Raw genomic sequence first — 26,967 nt, forward strand, 5'->3', positions numbered from 1 at the left:
TGGATGCTTACCCAAATGAGCCACCCAGGCGCCCAAGATGTGTTTATCTTTTTTTTTTAATGTTTTTATTTTTGAGAGAGAGAGAGACAGAGCACGAGTGGGGGAGGAGCAGAGAGAGATAGGCAGCCGCAGAATCCGAAACAGGCTCCAGTCTCTGAGCTGTCAGCACAGAGCCCAACGCGGGGCTCGAACTCACAGACCGCGAGATCATGACCTGAGCTGAAGCCGGACCGCTCAACCCGACTGAGCCACCCAGGTGCACCATGTGTTTATCTTCTAAGGCCACATTCTTTCTACTGTATCAAGAAGCTTGTGGAGAGTGGGGGAGAGTAGATCTCAAAGTCTTCTTAAAAATTGTAGATATTAGGAGCACCTGGGTGGCTCAGTTTGTTAAGTTTCTCTTAATCTCTGCTTGGATCTTGGTCTCCAGGTCATGAGCTGAAGCCCTGGCTTCGGCTCCATGCTGGGCATGAAAACTACGTTTAAAAAAAAAAAAAAAAAAGAAGTTGCAGGTTTTATATTCTTACTTATTAAGGGGTTTTTGTAAAGTTATACATCTATATTTGCAAGTGTTCACTTTCCTGCTGGGAAGTTTTAAAGGCTCTGTTTAGTTCACCTGCCCCATCTCTATGGGAGGTCATGCCAGTTTGGCATCAATTGAATATTCGTAGCTCTTCATTCTCTAGAGACACCTGTCATGCTTGTACCTTATTGTCTGGATTAGAACGGGGTTAATTTTCTTATAGTAATTGTTAAGTAGTGCCCTCCTTTTTATTTTCCAGTGAACATTTTTTTTCGTGTATGCAGGCTATACAGATTTGTTAACAAGCATCTTTCACTGCAACTAATACAAACAGATAAACAGCAGGTGTTTTCAGTTCTGTGTTTCCAAACTTTCATGGGGCGTTGGCTCTGACTTCATTAACTACTAACATGGGATTCCCTAAACCTCTATACCAGTAAATAAGTAAACAAAAATACCTTTCCATCTGTACAAGAAAAAAGCAAACAAACAAAAACCCCTGCACATTAGGTTTGTTTTTCTCCTTCTCTGGTAAGTTTCTGTATCCTCTATTTCTTGTTAATATCTTTTCTTTGAGGTATTCCATTTCAGATTTTTAAGGTTAACACATCATCCCTAAGAACTCTAAGTCTTTAAAGTCAATTCAAGACTATACATCACAGTCCTCTTACTTTACAAACTAGGAACAAAGTAAGCCTTGAAAATGTAACTTTTAGGTAAAAATTAGACTTCTCCCCTAATCAGTATAGATAAAACCTCACTATTTCTAAGGGCCTTTATTTAATCACTGTTATTCAGTAATCTAAGTTTAATTTTCAAAGGTATTTCAACAGGGGACTCTCCACATCTTCCCATAGCCATGGAAATACAGACTCAAACCTGAGTAGTATATCTCATATAAATACTAAAAAAAGGTGGACTAAAAGAGTGGGGGATTGAGGATGTTTTTGTGATCTGCTCTTCTGCTGGGTCACTTCATTTTGATCCTTCACCTTTACAAAGCATCTGAACCTTAGGTGTAGATTTAACTTCTCTCCATTCCCGCCATCTAGTGGTTTTAAGTGGTATAGGTTTGGTTTTAAGAAATATTCCTAATGACGCGGGGAGGGGGGGGGGCGGGGTACACGAAAAACAAAACGGTTGGCCGCGACAATTTCCTAGTCTCTCACCCCATCATTTAGCCATCACACGGACACCTTTCACTGCTTTAACCATTTTTGAGATGCGCAGAGATGCGCAGAGAGAAGGAAGGGGACGCACACTCACAGAGCCTCACGCCCCTTGACGCTGACATTTAGAAAAGGATTCTAAATCCTTCCTGTCATTCTCAAAGGACGGGAAAAGGAGTTGTGGCAAGACCTAGAGCGAGGAGACTGTCTGACTTTTCAGCAAGTTGGACAGATGACATATTAGCTCCTGCAACGTTCACATCTGGTTTGAACAAATAAAAAGAGAAAGAAAGAGGGAAAAACACTTAAAAAATTCCGCCGCGGGGCTCTGCAGGTCTTGCTACCCAGTAGCCCCCAGAAGACAACCAATTCCTGCGCGTTCCGCTCCGCTCACCCTCCTTCCCACCTTCTCTCTCTCTCTCTCTCTTTTTTTTTTTTTTTTTTTTTTTCCTTTTTTTCCCACGCTCGCCGTGAACCGAGTCCCAGGGAGGCAGAAGCAAGGCACCGGTCCCCTTCCTCCTCTCCTCAACCAAACCACCGCAGCCGAGCGCGTGAAGCTTCCCTTTGTTCATCCAGGCTGCTCTCCTCCCCGGCAGATCCACCTGGATGCTCTCCCTCGGTGACATTTTGCGCCGGGGCTGGTGGGTGGCTGGGGTGGAGCGAGAGGAGCCGGAGGGGGCGGGGGCGGAGAAAGGTCAAGCCGAGGGAAAGGCAGGAGACGCCTTTCATAACCTGCGTGGCGGGGCGTGCGCGCGGTTATTTATTTATTTTCTCCTTATTTATTGATCGCACGAGCAGAGCGGCGCGGGGAGCCGGGGGAGATGCAGGACCACCCACTGGCGGGGAAGCAGCCAGCCGCCCTCCCGCGCCCCCGCGCTGTCGAGCGCCTCCTGCCTCTGAGCTCCGGCGATTGCCCTCGCTGGCCCCGGCCCCGGCCCCGGCCCCGGCCCCGGCTCCGGCCCCGCCGCGCCGCCGCCGCCGCCGCCGCCGCCGCCCGCCCGGCCGCCCCGCAGCCCCGCAGCCTCGCAGCCCCGCACCGCCCCGCTCGGGCCCCGGCGACCGCGGCGGCGCAGTAAGTTGGCAGGAGCGAGTCCCCTCCGTTCTCGCCTCCCCCGCACCTTTTGAACTTGTTGCTGCTGCTCGGCTCGCCTGCGCCTGGCTTTTGGAAGGTGAAAAGGAGGAGGGAAGCACAGAGGAATGGGGGAAGGGGAAGAAGAGCTCGCTTGAGCTTTATTTATGCCCTCTGGGCGCATCGGATTCGGCTGCTCGGGAGCTGCTTTCTCGGCTTTTCCCTTTCCGGGTGCACGGCGAGGAGAAAGTCTCTATGCAACTCAGCCCCGGCGCGCACTTTGCCAGGTATGTACCGCGAGCGAGGCGCGTTCTGCGCGGAGGCAGGTGCTGCTGCTGCTGCTGCTGCCGCCGCGGCGGCGGCGGCTGCCAGCTCCCGGCTTCTGTGACTGTCACACTGCACCTGGGCTGAACTTGAAAAGAGAGTGAAGGGGCCATTGGGCGAACGCTTTTGGCAGATACAAGGGGTGCTTGCAGACGAGGGGGAGGCGGATCTGTCTTCACGCCCTCCACCGTGCCCACCGCCACAGCACCTCCATCTCTGCAAATACGGCCCGAGGAGTGGAGGCGGCCACCGGACTCCCAAAGAGATATGGGGCAGCGGCTGTGACCGCATCTCGGAAGCTACAACAACAGGTCGCCTTTCTGAGACTCCTTTGGCGGGAAGGGCCACTTGGAAAGGGGAGGTTTGGAAGAGCTGCAAGGGAAGGTGGTAGGGTTCTCGAATTCATCAGGAGAACACCACTGAGTGACTGTCCCTCGTTTTCTCTGTCCTGCACGACGCGTACTGGCCCTACATTAGCCGGACTGTGTCAGGGGGGAAATCAGACACCTGTCTGAAGAAATTGCTGCGTCTAAAGTCACCTGTGTACTTATTCGTGCCAGGGGTGGCCTGGCCCAGCTGCTGGAAGAGATCTGGTGAGGTTCTGCTGGGTGTGATTGTAAGGACGTTGTATATATACACATATTTTTTCTTCTTACAAATCCCTGCGTTGGAGGGAAACTTACCTTTCCGAGAACTGTGACTTCACCAGGAGCCTCGCCTTGGAGTAGGAGTGATACCTCCAGACCGCAGCTCTCAGTATTGGGTTCGACGGCAGGAAGCGAGTGAGTGTGGCGACTGTGACCCGCTGTAGAAGCCTGATCGCCCTTCGTGCCTCCGCTTCAAGGAACCATGGCGGCGGGTGTGGCCGCGTGGCTGCCCTTTGCTAGGGCAGCAGCCATTGGCTGGATGCCCGTGGCCTCGGGGCCCATGCCGGCTCCCCCAAGGCAGGAGAGAAAAAGGACCCAAGATGCCCTGATTGTGCTCAATGTGAGTGGCACTCGTTTCCAGACGTGGCAGGACACCCTGGAACGCTACCCGGACACTCTGCTGGGCAGTTCGGAGAGGGACTTTTTCTACCACCCGGAAACGCAGCAGTACTTTTTTGACCGTGACCCAGACATCTTCCGCCATATCTTGAATTTCTACCGCACCGGGAAGCTGCACTACCCTCGCCATGAGTGCATCTCTGCGTATGATGAGGAACTGGCCTTCTTTGGCCTCATCCCGGAGATTATCGGGGACTGCTGTTACGAGGAGTACAAGGATCGCAGGCGGGAGAACGCGGAGCGTCTGCAGGACGACGCCGATACCGACAACACGGGAGAGAGCGCGCTGCCCACTATGACCGCCCGGCAGAGGGTGTGGCGGGCGTTTGAGAACCCCCACACCAGCACAATGGCCCTGGTGTTCTACTACGTGACAGGCTTCTTCATTGCCGTCTCAGTCATCGCTAACGTGGTAGAGACAGTGCCCTGCGGCTCTAGTCCCGGGCACATTAAAGAACTGCCTTGCGGGGAGCGGTATGCGGTGGCCTTCTTTTGCTTGGATACAGCCTGCGTCATGATCTTCACAGTTGAGTACTTGCTTCGCCTGGCCGCGGCACCCAGTCGTTACCGTTTTGTGCGTAGTGTCATGAGCATCATCGACGTGGTGGCCATCCTGCCTTACTACATTGGGCTGGTGATGACAGACAATGAGGATGTCAGCGGAGCCTTTGTCACGCTCCGGGTCTTCCGGGTCTTCCGGATCTTTAAGTTTTCCCGCCACTCTCAAGGCCTGCGCATCCTGGGGTACACGCTGAAGAGCTGTGCCTCAGAATTGGGCTTCTTGCTCTTCTCGCTCACCATGGCTATCATCATTTTTGCTACAGTCATGTTCTACGCAGAGAAGGGGTCTTCGGCCAGCAAGTTCACCAGCATCCCTGCTGCCTTCTGGTATACCATCGTCACCATGACAACACTAGGGTAGGTGCCGTCAAGGGAAATGGGGTGGAGGTTGGATATCTGTGAGGTGATCGTGGACCCAGTAAGGTTCTACAGTTAAGAGGAAGTGCTTTTTTCTCTTTTCTAAGTGGGTTTAGGAAAGCATTATCCAAGTGGCTCTGAGTAACTCTTTATCCACGAAATGGGTATGATACAGAGATTGAAGTCATTTAGGGATTTGCTGGCCGGTGTTGAGTATGGATGCCTGAAGGTGATAAATACACAAGAAATTTTAGAATTCCTGAATATAGGGAAGGATAATATTATATATATCAATACATAAAGATATGACAGTGAAAAACACAAAATTGGTGCCCAGTAAAGGTATGAATATGCATAATATATATTGAAGTGCCTAGAGAGAGTTCCAGTGTATTCAAATGAAAAGTTTTCATGTATATTTGAAGTATTATTTTCATATAAATAGATACTTTTGGCATGCATTTTCCTTCTAAGAACCATAATTCTTATTTTACAACATTGTAAAACACAGATTATACATATCATTACCCAAGGATTTTGTAATATATATACATACATATTCATATACATGCATTTTCATTTTGGATGATAGGTTATGCGGTTTTAGAATATCAGGGCTGAAACTGATCAACCCTACAAAATGAAGTAGAATGATATTTGCAACATATCTTACACTATAAGTTCATAGTTTTAGAAAAAAGTCAGTAACTATCACTCACACAGTTTTTAGAAACTACAGATCCCATCAGGCAATGGGCCTATGACCATTAAATATACTTAGAAGGTAGAACACTATCTGGTGAGATTGATGGTCATCAGGGGCTGATCGTATTATAGAATTTTGTGCATTGTAATTTCCTTCTAGAATTCTTCTGTGTGTTCTTTTATTTGGGGATAATGGTGTTTTGCAACCCAATGGGCATATTCCAAATTAATGTGTTTTTTTTTAAAGAAATATGAAGCTAGAATTAAGGTTTCTTTAGATGGTACAAAAAAGGAAAAGTATGAAATGATTAATGTTAATCAAGCTGCAGAAAAGTAGCAGAATTTATATATTACAGGACCTAATAAAATAAAATGGTTAGAGTCTTTTACTTTTATGAGTTCTTAGGTAAGCCAAGTAGTGATGTTAGTGCCCTTTCTTCAGCTTTTCTTTGCTGCTTTTCTTGCATAGTTAATCAGTTCAATAAGGCTTTGGTAATGGCTGTAGGAAAAAAGTTATTCCCAAGGCTGCTTTTTTAAGTTTTGTGTCTGGCTAATCTAATTGTCTTCTTTAAATGACCATGTGGTTAAAGTCAACTTAATTTTATTAGCCATATTGTGTTCAGCAGAAAGTCTCATGTTGTCATATGGCCAACTAATGGAATATCTTATATGTGAAGAATTTCTGGTGAAGTTAATTAAGAATTTATACTAAGCTAAAATACCATAGTATGATTTTGATTTGTCTCACATATTTTTTAAGACTGCTGGTGCACTAGAAAAATGAATCAGTGAAAATCCATATCCTACTGCTTCTATGTCCTTTTTATCGTGTTGGTAGTTTTGTGACAAATTTTGAAGGTGATAACAGAATACCTTAGCAGTGAAGGTGCTTATTTCTTATCAAAGAGAATTATATATATATGTGTGGTTTGGGGGCTTATTGTCTTTTTATCATTTGAAATCTTTGTTAAGGACAATTGGATAGTGCAAATCACTATCAGGACGTCAAATCAGAAATGTATGTGAATAAAAAGAGAATTCTGTTTTAAGAGGAAATTAAAGAAACATTAAAAGGTTACATATATATACATATATATACACACACACACACACACACATATATATATACATATATATGCATATATATATAAAACTTGGTGTCTATGGTAGTGTTTTTCATGAAGTATCAGTGAATCATTTTAATACCATATACTGTGTATGGTTGAATATCGGTATTATTATAATGGATATTGATGAGATGCTAATTCATCTTGCTATAAGTTCTAGACATGAGAAGTTACTATTATTTTAAAATTTGTTTCCTGAAATGACTTTTTTTTTGAAGTTTATTTTTATTAAATTCAGGGGAAAAAAGAGGAAGTTTTTAACCATTAATGACATTTTCTTTATTATATAAATAAAATACTTATAAGCATATTTTTGAAATCATTTAGGAAATTGAATCATAATGCCCGAGTCAAATCTATGACATGGATTTATTAGTTCATATGTTCTGTATGTAAGTAGATTAGAAGAATTAATTATATATACTTTCTCAAAACTTGGAAGCAAAATGGAAGTTACTTTTAAGACTTAAGTTTCACTGAAGTTGAAAATTTTAATTTTCAAGAAATTAAGTTAATGATCCTGATGAAATATAGCAGTCATACTTTTAAGATGTAGAAATGTGGATGCAATCAAAATACAATCCATGTATTGAAAAATGTGTATGAACATTTAAGAAAGTATATGCTTTATGATATAGAAAGCTTCTTAGAAAGATGTCTTCAGTTTCTCATCAAAACATATTTATAATGTATTTTATTTTCCTGGAGAAATAGATTTTGTTTTAAATCCTGCCTGTTTGGTGTCTTTGGTTGCATTGTGATTCAACAGCTTTATTTAAGAACAGAAAATATTCAGCAAAAGCCATTGTCTGAATTTATTTTTTCACTCTAGTTTTATACTTACAGGCTGAAGTGTTAGGTATAAACTTTCTGGAGAATATGCAGTAGTCTGAGTTAAGATCAAGCTGTGTCTGATAGATGACCAAGAATTTCCCCTTACATTTTCTGAACTCTTTTTACTTGGCTGTTATTTTTGATGGAGCTAATATTCATCAATTAATGATAATAGAAGTGAAAACGGAATCCTAAACAGTGGTTATCGAAAACCTAGCTCATATAAACATTATCTACATGAGAAGTAAAGGCAAGACCTTTGTAATTTAGGACTGACAGAATTATCTACTTCTCAGGTCCTTTGAAACAATTTCAGTTCGGTTTTGGGCTGAAGAAATGAGTGGGTCTGTCTTAGAACTGTTGTGTGTTCATCGAATCATTCTTATGCTCCCTGAAATCTCAAATATATCACTATACCATAACTTAACCATGCTTTTATATAACCAATTATTTGCTGCGAAAATTAATGCTTTGAAGTATAATTTTAAGCCTACCCATTTCCTATTAAAGTAACAAACATTAAAAGCACAATTTAAAAAAATCAGTGAAAGAAAGAGTATCAGAAAGAATTTTTAGAAAAGTGTTTAGATTGAGTGGTCAAGTGTATCTGTTTTTTCACTTCATCTTTTCCTACGGAGCATATTCATAGGCCTTCACTGGCCCTCAGTGCCCTTTTACTCCCCCCACCTCCCTCCTTTCCATAACGTAAACTCTAATTGCTGCCTTAAACAGCCTTGGGAGAAAAAGAACCTGGAACTCCTCTTTTGTCCTAATGACCCTTGGCAGATAGCATCCAGTAGTGGTGTTTCTTCCAGGTGGTAGTACTCAAATGGTACCAAGTTTAGGAAATTTTCAAATGTTTATCAGTGATCAAAAAAGATTTTGTAAAAACAATATTTAACAAGGTCCAGCATCAGTGTACCATTTATTGAACCTCAGGTTCATGACTTGTGAGTTAGAAGTGGTACCAGGTGGCACATTAAATAATCTGAGGAGCTTATATGGTAGCAACACCTGCATTTTTGGTCACGATCACTAACCACTTAGACCCTTGTTTTTAAACAGATTGTGGGGCACCTGGGTGGCTCAGTCAGTTAAGCGTGTGACTTGATTTTAGCTCAGGGTATGATCTCAGTGAGATCCAGCCCCGCGCTGGGGGAGGCTGCTTGGGATTCTCTTTCTCCCTCTCTCCTTCTGCCCTCCCCCTGCGTGTGCACGCGTTCTCTCGCTCGCTCTCTCTCAAATAATGAATACATTTAATAAAAAAAAAAAAAAAAAACATTGTATTACTCATGACATAAAACTTAAGAACTTGAGAAATTTCTTATTTCTTAATTTCTGTGGTCCACCACTTCTTTAATTTTAAAACAAAGTTGCTTTTATCAAAGTTTTCACTTGGGAAAGAAAGCTACTACATGGCATTTCTGTAAAGTTTTTGTTTAACATGCAACTTTATGATTTTAACTACATAAATTATATTCTGATTTCTGAACCAATCTAGGAAAACAAGAAGGGTGCTGTCATCAGAGACAAATATGGTAGAATTACATCTGTGCTCCCAGAAAACTTAGTGTAGTTGTCCATTTATAACTCTAAAAAAACTAGCACTATAATATTTCAATTTCAATAGGTTTACTAAATTGCTGTTTTGTGAAACAAAGAAGCAAAATAGTTTTTTTCACTGCAGTTTTCCTAACACTGTGTCAGTATCTGTGTATCCTCTTTTTGGAGTGGCATGATTGGAGAGGGATTATATATAGAAATATGCCACATATGTTATATTTTATGTACATACAAATGTGTTATATATGTCAAATACAATATATAAATATATTAAAAGTATTACATTTTATATATCATATAATATAGAACATATACCTTACATAACACATATATGTTGTTAAGTATACATGATTAAAAAGAAGAAGGAGCTTTTAAATATTTTCCTGCTAGCCATCACTATCCTGACTACATAGCTTTGGGGAACGTTGGGAGTATATCTTGCAGAATTATTTAAATAGATAGAAACTTTTCATTTACGCAGTTATTACTAAAAATGGGTAGAATTATTTTCCCCTGCACCAGCTTCTGCCCAAAATATTGCTAGCATGTTAATCAAATATCTTTACAATGTGGGAAATACCAAATATTTCTCTTTCAAATGAAAGAGCCATACTATGGGTAACATCCATTTTTATTTTAGCATACCATGATATATATTTTTATTAAATTCTTTATAGAGTGTGTTAATTGTTGGGAGTTGAAAATGAACTTTTAAAGAAATGTAGACATGTAATATGTATTCTTCTTTTAGCATTAAGGTCACCAAACTTTAACTGTCTTTATTTTGTTTTAGTCATCATTTAAATATAGACAGTATTTGACATGACATACAGGTGTATCTTTTAAACGTGTGTATTTACCTAGCATTTTTCCTTTTCTTTTTTACAAGTATTTACTTGGTTGCCAAACAGAGGTATGTCAGGAAGAGATAATATGTGTTCTATCAGCACAGCATACTAGAGTGGGATTGTGTTCTAATTTTCAGTGGGTGTGTTATGATACGGATACTTTTTATCCTCTCAGGATTTCCCTTTAGACTACAGATTAGCTTGGTCTTATTTTATTTGTAGAGTTACTTCATTTAATTCTGATGTCATGTTCCAATACTCATCTTTGAAAATGAGTTAATGAACTTCAAATGTCTTATTACCTAATTTCTAAACTTCTGGTGGAAAGAAACTTAGCTGTTACTCATTTACAGTCCATCATTTTCTACATGTAAGACTTTTGGGGGCTTACTGATAGTTACACAATTAGCAGCAGCATTTTTTTTATTTCATTTTTCACTCTTTTTTTTTTTTTTTTCTCTCAAGACCATAAAACATTATCTAGGAATATGTAATAATAGCTACCTGGAGATTACTGCTGATACTACAGACTAAGAAAAGGAATAAACTTTCTCTTTATTTCTCTCCTAGTTCCGCTCTCTGTGACTCACAGTACATTTCTCAGCATCACTGTTAGTCCTGCATTTATTTACATAGTACTGGGTTTTAGCATGATGGTGCCCAGTTGACATAACAAAACCATGTGTTCCTGTTCAGTGAACTCTTAGGCCATTTGGAAGCAAACTATATGGTGGTAAGTATTTTACCTGGCCTAATAAAGAAGAAAATAAATCAATTATTTTGCTTGAATTACCTAAAAAGAGTTGACCTGCGAGTTGTTAAAACTATACAATTTAACTTCTATTTCATTGAAAGAGCAGGAATGGTAAAAAGAATATTCACTGAGAAGGAAGTATTATTTATCCTTCAGAGCTATAATAATGATTTTACTCCCCCCCCCCATTCTCCATATGTCTTATACTGTTTTCTGATTACATATGTGTGTGTGTGTGTGTGTGTGTGTATCACCATTGTTCTACCACTGGCTTCAGCAGCTAGTTTTGGCAATGTGGGATATAGTGTGGTATTGAAAAGAAACCCAGTACTGCAATAGCATCTCTACATTTCTCTGCACATTGACACTGCTTCTCGCTTCAGTAGATTCCATTGGAATTTTTACCCTTTAGTTTTCTCCTTTGAGAACCAGTCTTTACAGTGATTTTCTCCATGAAGCCTTCTCGACCTCCCATGCCTATACCATCTATAGTTGGAACTACATTTGACATTAGTAATGTTATTTTATATATGTTACAGTTCTACGTCTTGCCTTCCTAACCAGATTGAAAGGCATTTAGTATGGGTCCATACCTTTTGGGGACTTATTACCTATTAGTGCAGTGTCTAAATGTAGAAAAATCTACATTAAGGCTTTGCAGAATCATGGTGTGAGGTGATACCTGCACACCATGGAGAGCTCCTTCGTTTTGGAACAGTGCCATCTTGACATCAGCCATCATCTACTAATGTAATCTTTCGCTTTGTTCAATGTTAGGGAAAACTGGAATTTATTATTTGAACATTTTGTCTTTGTACTATAATCTGCCTCTTTTATTTTTCTTTTTGGACTTGGGAGGGCTATGAGACTCTTCCACTCTTTGATCTGTAACTGATTTTCTTCAAAAGTTAGAATTAATGGCTGTCGATGGTTATTTCCTTAATCAGTGTGCTTTCTGGTAAAGGCTGGTAAATTGAAAATCCTCTGGGAAGCATATGGAGATATCTTATAATGCAAATGAATCAGCACAGAAATGTACTTACTGCCTTCTCTTTCAACCTCAGTTCCCCCAGTAAACATGAGCTGGCCCTTTTTTTCTTTATCTAAGCCCACTCATTAATGCATAAAATGGAAATGTTTAAAAATAGTGAAGTGTTATTTATAACTGACATACACAATACACAATAAATGTAGTCTATCAGAGAGAAGTTCCTATCTGAAGCGATTAAAAGGCGGGTATGTAAAATGTACACATATATGTGGATCCACATTCTGGCATGGTGGGCTGCATTTTGCATTGGGAATTTTGACATGTCTGTTATGTAAAGAAGATCTGAATTATAAAAAGTGTGGGGAGAATAGGCAGTGAATTATCAGAAGTTGCTAATGAGAAAAAATAACATTGAAAGAGTAGGATGACTGTTGAAATAATGTCAAATAGAATGGGAAGGTTTTGTTCTAAAAAGTGAAAGGTCTTGTCTTTTTGCTCTCATGTGGGCATGATTCTGCCATCTTCCTCATTCCCTTTGCTTTTAAGAATAACAATAATAGTGCTTTTGGAAACCCAAAGGTTTACCAGTAGCATATACTCTCAGGAAATCAAAATATGACTCATAGAGTTGGTTTCAATTTAATAGACTTTTGTTGATCACTTACTACTTGTCACTGGCCACAGCAGTAAACATAACTGCCAATTTCCTAACCTTAAGAATTGTGTTTTCTAGTGACAAAGGCAGAAAGAAAACCACACCAAGTACTGGTGGGTGCTACAAATAAAATAAGCATGGGTTAAGAAATGTATTGTTCTGGATAAGAGACAAAGACCTTTGTAAAGGGAATATTTGAGACAAAGACCTTTGTAAAGGGAATGGCTAACTGGAAGGATGGAGTGAGTTCTGTGAATATCTGGATAAAGAGCTTTTGGTGAAGAGAGGAAATAAGTAAAAAGACCTCAAGGAGGGAGGAGACTTGTTGTATTCCACCTAAGGCCATGGTAATTAAAACAAAGGGAGGGAGGGGCTTGGTAGCAAAGGCTGTCTGAAAAGTAGTAGGGACAAGATAGCTCAGGACATTGTAGACCATAGTAAAGACTTCTGGTTCTATTCAAGACATAATGGGGACACATTAGAGAACTATGAGCATGGTAAAGATAGGATATGATTTTTGTATTAAAATGTGCACAAGCTCTGAAACATTTAACATTTTTTTAAGTGGTCATTTTAACATTAATTTCTTCACATGTATAAATCCTCATCCTTAGTTAGATTCATTATACTTACCTTAAGTTAAAATTTATATCCAGTTACTCATGAGATTTTCCAGAAAAAATGAAGTATTTTATAAGAATGCACGATTAAAGTATTCCCAACAGACAAAAATAAAACTAGTTCAAATGAGAAAATGAATTCCACACTTGAGCTGAAAGGACAAAAGTGTTCCTCAATAGATGTGGAGCTATCTAGGAAGTGACTAGGGATTATTATTTATTTTGAATATAGATTTTCCGGCTTACAGTTATCAGTTCTAATGTTAATTTTCAAGAATATCATATCTGCATTGGTACTACAAGAATATTTCCATTTCTTTTTTTCTCACTTTGCAGTAGGTACATGTGTCCAAGTTCAGGGGTTTTGTTGTGAGTTTGAAAGAAAAAATAGTTTACACGTCTTAAAAATTGCCAGAGGATATGTATTTTTAAGCCCAAATCAAATTGGAACCATGCATGTAGCAGATGTGTATACGTAATGAAACTTATAGAGTTTCAGTGCTTTGGTGAGAGTCACCACGCTGGAGATAAAACATAATCATGGAGAGAACTTGGGTTTGGAAGAACAAGAATTGGATCGCCAACATAAAAAAAAAAAAAGTGTGTTTCGTAGACAAGCAACTTATGGAAATAGTACCTGACTCTAAGGGCACTCAGCATGCCATCTCACCGTGGCATTCTGCTTCCATTAAAACATCTGTCCTACACATCATTCTGCATCCCGACCAGTACTTCTGTCTGGAGACCTGACTTCGGATGGTTGTAAGCTGGGATTCATGAGGGTCATAACAAAGGAAAAAGTCCTGGTATTCCCTGTTCTTTGCACGTGAAGTTGATAATGACAATTACATTGTCAAACTACTAGACTTTTTTTTTTTTTTTTTGAACTGGAGCTAGTTTGTTTTCATCTCATTGTGGAAGTTGGAACTATATAACCCTACACCATTCTAACACATTTTGGAAAAGGAAAATCCTTATGCATATTGTTTTAGATCACACTGTGGAACTTTTGTTTCCAATTCTTCCCAAATGTGGTGTTTGGGAATGAAAAGCAAACACATGTATTTGTATTCTTCTTAACTTAGACCAACTTAGTAATGCACATTGGACACTACTGGATCAGAAAAGAATGTATCTTATGGATTTCACTAATATTTGATTTTTTGTTTCAGTCTAAAGGTATTAAAATCATGGAATTTTGATTTGCAAGGATCTTTAGGAATCATCTTGTGGAAACTTATCAATTTATGCTTGGAAAATGCTAGGAAACAAAATCACAGAGCTAGTTAGTGGAAAAACAAAAGCTTGATTTCTGGGGGATCTTTTGAAGTCTAATGCTCGTTAGAGCACAATTCACTGGAATTCTTTTTTCTCCATATTTCTTTCTTTGTTGTATAACCTATTTTCATCATTAAACAAAATAAAGTAGTAAAACTAGTGCACATACACGTATATATAACTAGGTCGTAGTCCTCCTTTTATATATATATATATATATATATCCCCCATTAGACAAGAATTATATACATAAAACTTATTGTCTAATGGAGACTTTGAGCTAGTAATGCAGATTAATAAATTCATACAATCTTATCCTGTCATTTTTCCCTAGGTCATCTGCTACTTATTAAATCTTGTTCAAACTAAAGAGAATTACTTATTAAATTGAAGTTTCAACTCTGAATTTTATTTTATTATTTATTTATTTAAAATGTTTATTTGTTTGTTTTGAAAGAGAGAGAGGACACACAAGTCAGGGAGGGGCAGAGAGAGAAAGCAAAAGAGAATCCCAAGCAGGCTCCATGCTGTCAGTGCAGGGCTTGATGTGAGGTTCGAATTAACGAGCCATGAGTTCATGATCCGAACCCAGATCAAGAGTCAGACACAACCAACTGAGCCACCTAGGCGCCCCTCAACTCTGAGTTTTAGACAATTATCTAAAGTTATGATTTGTTAATTTTATTATCAGTGGTGTTGAAAGCAGGGTGTGAAATCAGTGTCAAATCATTTGTCTGAAAAGTTGGAATTCAAATTTTGGAATATCAGATGTGTTCCTAATTTGATCCCAAAAGATCATGTTATGTTTTCTTCATTAAATGAAAAGACATGTTAAGGTTCAAATGAAAGAATATCTTAAAATATTTTTCATTTAAACACCATAATCAAGAATATATTTTGAGGAGATTGTCTCAAGCTTGCTTCAATAATACATTTCCAATTTGAAAAACAAATAAAATGTCATTTTTATATACATTTATATGTCATTTTTATATCCCTGGAATTACTATAGGGAAAACAATTCCTTCTTTAATTCCTTTGAATTTTTGAACAAGTTAATATTCTGAAAAAATTAGGTAATAAGCAGATACCTCCAGTACTTTAGGAGAAATCTTCAAGATGAAGCCTAATTGATAAATCATAAGAGAATACCTTACATTTCAATAGAGTGTATTTAAAAGAGCTAAGCCTTTGATACTGTGAGCTTAAAGAGGTAAACCAAGATGCATTGCTTTTGTCTAATTCCACATACATAGAATTTAATTAATTATTATCCTTTTTCATAATACACTTCTATCATTCATAGTCCTCTATCATTTTATTTAATAAATTTTGGTAATGTAATATGGACAAGTGAACTTATCCCCAAACTAAAGCTATATCATTGGTATTAATTTACAGTGGTTGCTAACCATTAGCACCTCTTTTTCTGTTGTGTCCCGCTGTCTTTCTCTGCTGGAGATAACCATCATCCTGTATCCTATATTTATCATTCTTAAAATGATACTTTTAATTGGGAGATTTTGTTAACCTTATGAAAGTATATCATGGCGTACACAGCCTTTTGGGCTCTTTCATATAATACATCATCAAGGTTTCTATACATTGTAATTTATTTTTTGGCTGCTACATAATATCTCATTCCATTATGTGATTATTCTACAGTTTATTCAGCCACTCTCTTGATGATGACTTTCAAGTTGGTTCTAGATTTTTTTGAAGAGTGCTTATATGCAAATTGCTGGCATGTGCAAATGTTTCTCTTACATATATAACCTGGAATGAAATTGGTGGGTCATAGGTGTGAATGTTCAACTTCGGAGATATAGCCAGTTTTCCCAAAGTTGCTGCATCAGTTGACACTTCCATGAGCTACAAATAAATACAGAGAATTTTGAAAAAGATGATTTCTATGAGGCAGTGGGATGCAATGGGAAGAGGAAGTGGATATGGTTAGATAGAAGTTACTGTGAAGAAATTAAGAATGGTTTTTATATTGGCACTATTTTTACCCTGATCTCTTTGAAATGAGAAGGTAATATAATTGTAGCAATCGTAACTTGCACTGTATTTAACTCCATGGTTTGTAGTTGGATTTTTCTTTTTCTTTCAACCCAAAAAGATTTACTTTGGTCAACACTGCATTTATATTTTCACAATGTGAAAAAATTTGGTTAACTTCAACTTTGTGTTTGAACTCAAGGCCAATATTATGAAAACATCAAACCTGAAAATATCTTGCAAAGCTTGGCTTACTCATTCATCTGAAATTAAGAATGAGGATTGAAATTGATATTCAGTTGGTTTTCTGACACTTTATAGTATCTTATAAAATGTTACATATAACTTTCTACAAGTGTGTACAATCAAGAAACTATTCACATCTCTCCATTGATATTGTCTAATTTATCACAATATTACTGTAGTTAGAAAAAATTGTGCTAATTTCAAGGCATCTCATAGACATTTAGAAGGAGATACATTACTGTGAAACAGGATGTATGAATAAATGTCAAGAGGAAATTACCTCCATTTCAGGAAATTCTTAATTATGGAAATTAAAGTGAATATTATTTCCAGTTCTTCATGGATGACCTTGCATTTTTTTGTTTGCAATAGAAGGCAAATGTTTTGAAAATGCATAGATAACTTACAGTGTATATATGTTGACCCATTTCTTTTTAAAAAATGTAGTATTTGTGCTTTTGGCTTTAAAAATTACATGAAGTTGATATACAATGTCAGAAGATAATAGTAAATATTCTCATAAAAAAGAAAAGAATGTAATTTACAAAATGGCTATAAACTCTTCTCTATGGAGAAAGACACTTTCTTTATTCAGGATTGGCATGGTTTTAGAGCAGTAAAAACTAAAGTGCCTATTGATTTCACAGAGAACTTCATTATTTTCATGTGAAGGGCCCAAATACCTTCATAATCACCTAAATGAAAAGTAAGATTATTTTATTTCAAAATTAAAGAGGGTTGTTTTTTAGTCAGGTAGCAAATTTTAGCAATGTGTTCTGAAATATACTATTTGAAGCCAAACATTTAATAAACTAAAAAGTCACTTTACATAATTCACATTATTTTACTTCTGTCTCTTCATTATTTTCCACAATTAGACAGCGTCCAGTTACTGGATCTATATTTTTTATTTTAAATATTACTAAAATATGTGTTAATGTATAATATATACTCAGATATACTTTTTAAAGGCACAAACACATACGTGATTACAAAATGTATGAATATGTAAATAAATATTACATACATGTACATAAGTTGATACACACATACTCTTTCTTTTTATTTTTCTGGGAGGACACAAAGAGAACTATTGGTGATAATACTTTTATGAAGTGGGGGAACAACAATTTTATACTTCATTTTGTAACTTTTTGTATTTTTTTTCTTTCCAATAGCCTACAGAACTTCTGTTGAAAAAAGTCTCTTTGGTGACATTTGAGGCCTTTCCCTTAATATATTTTCTATATAAAAATCTTACCAGATGTTACTTAAAATTAGATCTTTTCTCCTACAATAACCCTTTTGATGATTCATGCAAGAAGGTCTTAAATATAGATGGTAATATATTAGAAATGGCCTGGACTTAAATACCAGCTCCATGATATTGGTTAAATTACTTAAATTCTGTTTACTTGAGATTCCCTATTTTTAAAAATAGATTAGCAATACCTATCTCATAGGACGTCAATGGAAATTAAATGTAAATATGCAAACTTGTTAGAACAGTACCTTCTACATAGGTGCTGTATGAAGGATTACTATTACATTGTTATTATTAAATATATGATAATAATATTAAATGTAGTACTTTTTCTTTTTGCATAAGACAAAGTAGTAAGGGAGTAGGAAGAAACTTTGGGAGGTGATGGATATGTCTGTGGCCTTGATGGTGGTGATAGTTTCATGGGTGTATAATTATCCCCAAACTCCTCAAATTGTAGTCATTAAGTATGTACAGCTTGGAAGGAAGGAAGGAAAGAAGGAAGAGAGGGAGGAAACTAAGAATAGAAGGGAAAAAAGTTCCTAGTGGATCACTCAATGGACAATTAGGCAGGAGAAGATTTTTGAAAATGAAGAGATACTGATTGAACATACACCTTAAGTGAAGAGGTATTTCCTATTTAGAAACTGGAATTCTGAGTCATCCTATAAAACTTTTTGTTGCTGTTGAAAATTCAATAGTTAATGAGTTTGGGTTACCAAATGATAAAAATTTTACATCTCTGACAAACTTGTTTTAAAATTATATGCTTAATCATTCCTTTATTAATTTTATATCTGCCAATTTTCAGAGAGGGTATGCAACAATTTACTGTCAAATGAACCAAAAGATTAAATAAGTGCCAAGTATTAAAGATGAAGTGGAAATGATGGGGAAAAACAATTATGTTAAATAAAGCATTAGTGAGCATAAAATCAGCTCTGAATTTCCTGGCAGCCAAAGAAAAGAGGGAAAGTGTAGCATGTTTCACAGCTCTGTTTATCCAAGAAAAGAAAGTATCTTACTTCCTGATGAGGTTTTTTGTTTTTGTTTTTATTTTTTTAGAAGAGGTAGAGTCTAAGATAATCCAGTCATGTGGATCCTTGTAAGCTGGTTATTTACCAACCTAGTGAACAGTGTCTGCACCAATATTTTCACAAAATATTTAGAACTATTTTTGATTTGGCCTTTTTATGCAAAGTACATAATATTGTAAGAAGATAAAGGCATTTCCATAGGAAATATAAATGACATGATCAAAATGTATATAAATTCCACATAACAAGATTCATATGTAGAGTTGAGCAAATTTTGAGTGATGTTTCTTACTGTGGACCAAAGGCCACCAGAATTAGGATCAACTCAGTCACTTATTAAAAATGCATATTCTTAGCATTCACCTAAAACAAATCATCTCTGGAGATGGGAACCATGATGACTGCATTTTTGCTTCTCACATCAAATTTTAAGAACTACTGATCTGGAAGAATGTATCTTGAGCCTATCTCTACTGTTACCATCCTGGAATATTACTGACCTTGAGTTAGAATTTTCAAATGAGGTAAAAAAACAAACCATGTAAAATAATGTTCCAGACAAAGTAGCTAAAGTGATGGTTTTCAGTATTACTTAATAGACATGTATAGAGAGAAACATAGATAGAAATTCAATAATCTTCAATATAGGTGATAAACTATTTATTGCAAAAGCCCTGTTTTATTTTGTGCTAAGAACTAAGGTTCCATGGATAATAACCATTAGTACTAGTATTCTGGAGAACAACTGGAATAAAGAAGACACAGCTGCTTCCTTTGGGGAATTTAAAGTTGTAACCTTTTAAAGTTATTGATTTCTTAACTGGCAGGGATGAGTGGAGGCCCAAGTTAACTGACCAATTGATCATAATGAAAGTAAAGTATGTGGTGTCTTGGATCAGAGACTCAGAAGAAGGGAAGAGCTTATGAGGAACAAAACAACACCATTCATAAAGATAATCTAAATCTCATGAGATGAGAATTTTCTTCAGTTAAGTTCTTTTTTCTCCCTTTTTTTTTTCTCTTTTGCCTTATATATAACCATAAAGTTGATTTGCAAGGATTTTCTTTCCAAAGAGGATAATTTTTAATCACATGCTAAAAATTTCAACCTGGAGGGTCTAAAGATAGAAAATAGGGGCACCTGAGTGGCTTAGTGGACTAAGCATCCAGCCCTTGATCATGATCTCAAAGTTGGTGAGTTCAAGCCCTGCTTGGCATTCCGACCCTGCCCCCATCCCCACCTGTGCATATTCTCTCTCTCTTTCTCACAGAATAAATAAATAAACATTTTTTAAAAAGATAGAAATCAAATTACTGGTGGATTCTTAGATCATAATGGAGCATAGAGGGAGGTTTTATGTAAAAACCTGCTGAATGGCTGATTTGATGTTGAGCTTTTTAATTGACTCTTCATGATGTTAGCCTGACCAAAACTACTTTGTGTTGATCTAGGAAAGTATGCAATAAGTGTTTTCTCACAAGACCTAGGTGCAGAGAGAACTACCTTGTGAAAGGCTGATTGAAGATTAATATGGCCAGGAATTGAAATTCACTTTTTGCCTTGGAGGATTTCATCTGATTAGCTATGGTTACAGGATTTCTGGTCATCATCATTTGTAAAAAGAAGAAAACTATAGTCAAAAGTTGTAATTCAGTTATAAAGTTCTGATAAATATAATGTCATGCAAATTCAGATGTTGCTTAGTATTAAGGTAAGAAGGTCTGAGATGACATTTTGAAATTTTGGTTTGCAGTGAGATAATTTAGATGATGCATGTTTATCCCAAATCAGATAAATAGGAGGGAACGTCTTACAATCCCTCTGTAATGCCTCTTCCTGAACAGAATATTCATGGAGAGGGAGAGGGAAATGGAGAAAGATGTGTAAGGAGATAATCTGACTGTTACAATGGAGCAAGGAAGGGGGCCCCTACTCTGTGGTAGACACCATATGTATAGACATAAACAGTATTATTTTTTCATACCATGCATCAACTGTCTCCCTTGCTTTACCACATTTTGATCCCTACTGGCAAGAGATAAATGAAAATATGCTAAATAATTACCCAATAAAATGGAAGACATGACACCAAAATTGGACTACTCTAGTAAAAACATGTTTAAGTTCAAACAGCTAGAAGTAACTTTTAAAAATCAGGCAAACCCTCTTAGCTAAAATAAAAAGCTAGAGCCAAACATAATAGAACATGTTCTGAGAAACAAGTCTGAATTTTGATATATGAAGTTCTTCTGGGAGAATATCAGAAAAGATTCAGCAGAAAATTAATGTCCCTGATCAGTTATCCCAGTAAAAGAACTTTATGCTTCTACCAAAGATTTGAGCCTTGAGCCACAAAATAAATAAGTTCTCTTATCTTCCTGCAGAAAAGATCAGTGGATTGGCCAACAGCACTAGCTGTCCCTTCCCTGCACCTCAGGCCAGACTTAAACATCAGCCAAATGCCACACATACCATGCTTGCAAGTTGTGACCTGCTAGTGGAATCTGGAATATTGGAAACAAATGTTTTGTTTTGTTTTCACTTTCAATCCAAGATACATTTTAATTGGACCTATAATTCCTGTTCATCTGTATTTTAGTTAAGAGGAATTGGTTTTACTGAAGAGCTAGGCATAGCTTGCATTGTATTTCTGTTTATTTATAGTATCTCTAGGAGCCAAATAAGGAAAAAAAGAAATCCATGGATCTATAATGCTCTACCTGTAGACTTGTGTTTAAAGTGCCTCAATATGCCTGCTGACAAAAGTTCTCTCTTCCAAGAACCTCAGACTTGAGCTGAATTCTCCCCCACAGGTTTATAACAATACCTAGAACATTGCTTTGTAGATCACAGATGCTGAATAAAGATTTATTTTATTTTTTTTCTTTTTACTGTAGAGTTAAAGGTCCAATTCATCTTGGGAACTTACATCATTCATAATACAGTTGACCGTTGAACCCCATGTGGGGTTTAGGGGTGCCGATGCCCCCCCTCATGCACAGTTGAATATCTGCATATAACTTTTGACTCCTCTAAAACTTAACTACTACTAATAGCCTACTGTTGACTGAAAGCCTTACCAGTAACATGAGCAGTCTATGAACACATGGACAGTCCGTGAACACATATTTTGTATGTTGTATGTATTATATACTATACTCTTATAATAAAGTAAGCTAGAGAAAAGAAAATGTTTTTAAGAAAATCATAAGGAAGAAAAAATGCATTTAAGATACTCTACTGTTTTTATCAAAGAAAATCCATGTGTAAGTGGACCTTCAAAGTTCAGAGCCATGTTGTTCAAGAGTCACCTGTACTTTCTAGCTACTTCTCTCTCAATTACACATCCTTGGACACAACAGTATCTGCATACAGAAGTAAAATTGCCACAAGTGCAAAGTCTTCAGCTCAAACATACATTTTTAAAAATTGATATGTGAAATAAACTATTAGAGTTTTGATACTTTTTTATTTTTTATTCATAGACACTTTTCAAAATATGCTAATTAGTTCCTCTATAAAACTGTTTTCCAAATCCTTATTCATTTTCCTTAACCATTAAAAGAATTCCCTTAAATTTCTCTGCTATTTCTTTCACCTCTATGCTGTTGGCTCATAGCTATACATATCTACCCTGGGCCATGCTTCCGAGCTTCAGACAAGAATTTCCTGATTTATGCCGTCAGGAAATATTATGCCCTTAGTTTTTATGTACAATCAGCATAAGTAATGGCCATATAGAGAATATTTCTAAATCTAATGCAAAACCATTAGACATAGAGTATTGTCTAGCTGGCACATTACTCACTATCCCATATTATTAAGAACTATGAAAATATAAATATTAGAAGTTTTTCTTATATGCTAACTCTGTTAGAATTTGGATGTTTCCTGTGCGACTGATGAGAAAAATTCTCAGGCATGTCCAGGGTCACCAGTAATGGGTGCCATGACCAATTAGTGATGACAGTCATAGTAGGGGATAGAGGAGAGTTTCCTTACCTGACATAAGCAAAGTCTCAGTGGCAAAAAAAATTCAGGGCATATTCTGGGCACAGTGTGTAGATTAATTTGGCACTAAAATGTCTGTTGAATGTTGACTGAACAAAAATTGGGGTCACTTGTCACTTTTTAAATCTTAATAAATTCTGCTATGAGTGGATTTCAAAGTAATCATTATAACATAAATAATGATCTCTGCACTTAACAATTATATTTGTACTCGTATTTGTGCTTTTACCTTTCTAATGTGTTTTTACTTTCATAAGTGATCAATAATTATCCATGGAATGCATGAAATAATAAGTTACAAATGTCTTTCTGAGCACATAAAAATTTGATTCGTATTTATGAAATGGGAGAAATAATTTTAGCAGGAGGATGGAGCAGAGATTGACTTAGATGACATTTGAATCTTGTTTTATGGTCTTAACACTTGAGACCCCCAAATAATCTGTGACATGACAGATTTACCTACTTTACCTCACTATAATAAGGTTCTCTGTAACTATCTCTAACCATCACCTTAAGATTGGTATTTAGTAATAATCTATGAAATTGATGTACATTAGATGTTGCACACAGTCTAACATACCAGAACACTGTTGTTTAACAGAAACAAATATGATGCCCAGAAACACAGAAAAACAAATGCACAGTCATATACAAACCTAGCAAGTAAACACAGAATCCAGATTTCATTTAACTCAACTTATTGACTGTTCCTATGTGCCAGAAAATATACTTGGCACTATGAAGAAATGATATAAGTATAAGAGAGTATGTTCTGTGCAAAGCTGGGATTTTAAATCCTGGCTCTTCTCACTGGCTGACTCTGCAGAGCCTGGATGCAGTTTAAAAATATATTTGTGTTTGTATGATATAAAATGTGTGAGGAACTTTTTAATGCTCTGAAATGAGCGATCGTTTGCCTGAGTTGGAAGGAACAAAAGTCAGCCATCAATTCTTGTAGTGAAGTTAGAGTCCATGGAGCATATGAAATTGCCAGGATATTTGAACATGGTTTTTGTCCTTTCAGTACCTCCTTTCCTCCTTTTAGGCCCATCCTAATAAATAGGAAAAAATGGATGCATGTAAACTTTTATTTTATCCTTTAATTATGAATTTTTATTTATTTTATTTTTAGGTTTTTATTTAAATTCATGCATGTAAGCTAACTTTTGAGCTGATTACTATACCAGTTGTTTTTCTCTTATAAATTTTTTTTCAACATTTATTTATTTTTGGGACAGAGAGAGACAGAGCATGAACGGGGGAGGGTCAGAGAGAGAGGGAGACAGAATCGGAAACAGGCTCCAGGCTCTGAGCCATCAGCCCAGAGCCTGACGCGGGGCTCGAACTCACAGACTGCGAGATCGTGACCTGGCTGAAGTCGGACGCTTAACCGACTGCGCCACCCAGGCGCCCCAGATTTTTTTTTCAATGTTTATTTATTTTTGGGACAGAGAGAGACAGAGCATGAACGGGGGAGGGGCAGAGAGAGAGGGAGACACAGAATCGGAAACAGGCTCCAGGCTCTGAGCCTTCAGCCCAGAGCCCGACGCGGGGCTCGAACTCACGGACCGCAAGATCGTGACCTGGCTGAAGTCGGACGCTTAACCGACTGCGCCACCCAAGCGCCTCGGTTGTTTTTCTCTTATTTTTTGTTGGTTAAACATAATTGATATTTGTTTTTTTCCAAATAGTTTAAGATCATCTATATCTACTGTAGTTTTAAATGATGCACAGCAAATGGGTGAATGATGCAGTGTTACTATTGAGAATGTTATATTTGCTCTCTAATAGAAATATGTTGTTTCAGAGATAATTGCATTGAAACACATGAAACAAGTCTTTATTGTAAATGTTCTAGGTATATTTTGGTTTTTGTTTGTTTTTTTAAGATTTTATTTTTAGGGGCTCCTGGATGGCTCAGTTGGTTAAGCATCCGACTCTTGATTTCGGCTCAGTTCATGGTCTCAAGGTTTGTTGAGATCAAGCCCCATGTGGAACTCTATGCTGACAGTGCCTGGCCTGCTTGGGATTCTTGCTCTCCCTCTCTCTCTGTCCCTCCCCCTCTTGCACATGCACTCTATCTCTCTCTCTCTCTCTCTCTCTCTCAAAATAAACAAATAAACATTAAAAAAAAGATTTTATTTTTAAGTTATCTCTACACCTAATATGGGGCTCAAATTTACAACCCTGAGATAAAGAGTCATATGCTCCATGGACAGAGCCAGCCAGGCTTCCCTATTCTAGTTGTTTTTTTTAAAGACACATTTCTATGACAAGAAAGAAATTAAATATTATTTCTCAATTTTCTTAGTGCTTTTGCTCCCTGTGTCCAAATTTTCACTCATTTGCAATGGTATCCAAATCCCTTTTGATTTCGTTTTGGTCATTTACGCCATCATAACCATGATACTTAAATAAATTCAGCAGCATGTTCATAGATACAGACATTTAGGTGGGGTTTTTCAAACAGTAGTTCTTTCTATTCTTACAACCATAGAATCCTGAAAGTAACAGTTTTCCTGTGGGTCACCTAGTTCAATCTTCTACCAGTTGAAAGACTCTAGTATATTCTCTATATTTATATGGCCTTCTATGAACTTTTTGAATGTTGTGTAATTGGAAGTTTAAGGCAGTCCATTTCTTTGCAGCAAGAATCAAATTTTTATCAAGTTTTTTAAAGATTGTGCTGACATGTACACCTTCCTCTATCACCCATTTATCCAAATTAGGCTTTAGAGATTGAACACAATATGTTTTCTTTTTCACATCCTTTCTAGAACTGTACTTGAAGAGAGCTATCATGTCCCTCCTTAGGCTTTTCTCTGCTGGGGTGAACTTTCCTAAGTCATTTAAACTTTGCCATGTAAATCTCAAATCCTCTGAAGTTGATCCTACTGGAAGAAAGTACACTGAGATCATGACCTGCCATGACACTAACACTATGTATCTCTGAATAGGGCCTAAATGCAATGACTCTTATCGATCTTGTGGTAAAATAACAGGTCTTTTATTTTTACTTGAAATACTATAAAGCCTTTTCTTTCTTCTCTTTACTTATACTATTTACTACTTAAGGATAAATTCTGTCAGATTTTTTAAATCTTTGTTAAATTTCATTCTATGAGCTAATAAAAATGCATTGTTTGAGTGTTACCTAGCTACATGGCTCAAACTTCTCTATGAGTCTGTTTAATTGTGTTATAAAAATGAAACAGAACACATAATAGATGATGTTCTTCTGGAAAAGCTATAAAGGAGTCCTTTCATCAATGGAGGTGTTTATCTAGATCATTGTACCTGAGTGCATCTATCTAGACATTTAAAATCCAGTAGGTGAGGGAGAAGAGAAAGAAAGAGTATATTAAAAATCCTAACTGAATTGTTCGGGGACCCATGGGATATTCTGATTCTGTCTGACCAGAGGCTGAGGTTCATTCAGGTTTCTGATGATTTTTCCCTTCAGTCCCTAGGAGGATCATCAATAATGAGCCTATTAAGACAACTGGGATGGATAGAGGAAAAGGGTCAGACACATGCAGCTTTCCTGTACCCTTTTATTTGATCAAATTCATTCCAAGGGATGAAATGGCTGTCATCATCATCATCATGACAGAAGCTCTCATTAATGAGTAATTACCCTGGGTCAGGCACTCTGCTCAGCTATGCTTTACATACATTATCTCTTATCACATGTGATTCTACAACATAAGACATTGCTTTTACTTCATAGGTAAGCAAAATGTGACTTAGAATTGGTGTCAATTCTGTCTCTGAATTCTGTGCATTGTCCACAGAAACATGTAGGCTCATAAGTTATGTTAAATAAATAGCAGTAGGAATGTAACTGTCCGTCTGGAGGTAGAAGTGCTATAGAAAAGGCTTGGTTCAAAGTGTGTCAGGACCAGCAATGACAAAACTAAATTTTCTACTCTCAAAGTATATTTACCAAGACTGTGATAATAGAGTATTCTGGGCATGTG

General features: G+C 37.3%; 1 protein-coding gene across 1 annotated transcript in view; it reads left to right on the forward strand.

Annotated features, from left to right (window-relative positions):
* Positions 1-2,752: 2,752 nt before the first annotated feature.
* The window catches only part of KCND2 (potassium voltage-gated channel subfamily D member 2), a 490,950-nt gene continuing 466,735 nt past the window's right edge, over positions 2,753-26,967 (forward strand). The window contains exon 1 of the mRNA XM_045495417.1: positions 2,753-5,049. Coding sequence (XP_045351373.1) covers positions 3,935-5,049 — 1,115 coding nt within the window. The 5' untranslated portion in view covers positions 2,753-3,934. The remainder of the gene's footprint in view (positions 5,050-26,967) is intronic.

Source organism: Leopardus geoffroyi, chromosome A2 (genome assembly GCF_018350155.1).
Source record: "Leopardus geoffroyi isolate Oge1 chromosome A2, O.geoffroyi_Oge1_pat1.0, whole genome shotgun sequence".
In the NCBI taxonomy this organism is placed as follows: domain Eukaryota; kingdom Metazoa; phylum Chordata; class Mammalia; order Carnivora; family Felidae; genus Leopardus; species Leopardus geoffroyi.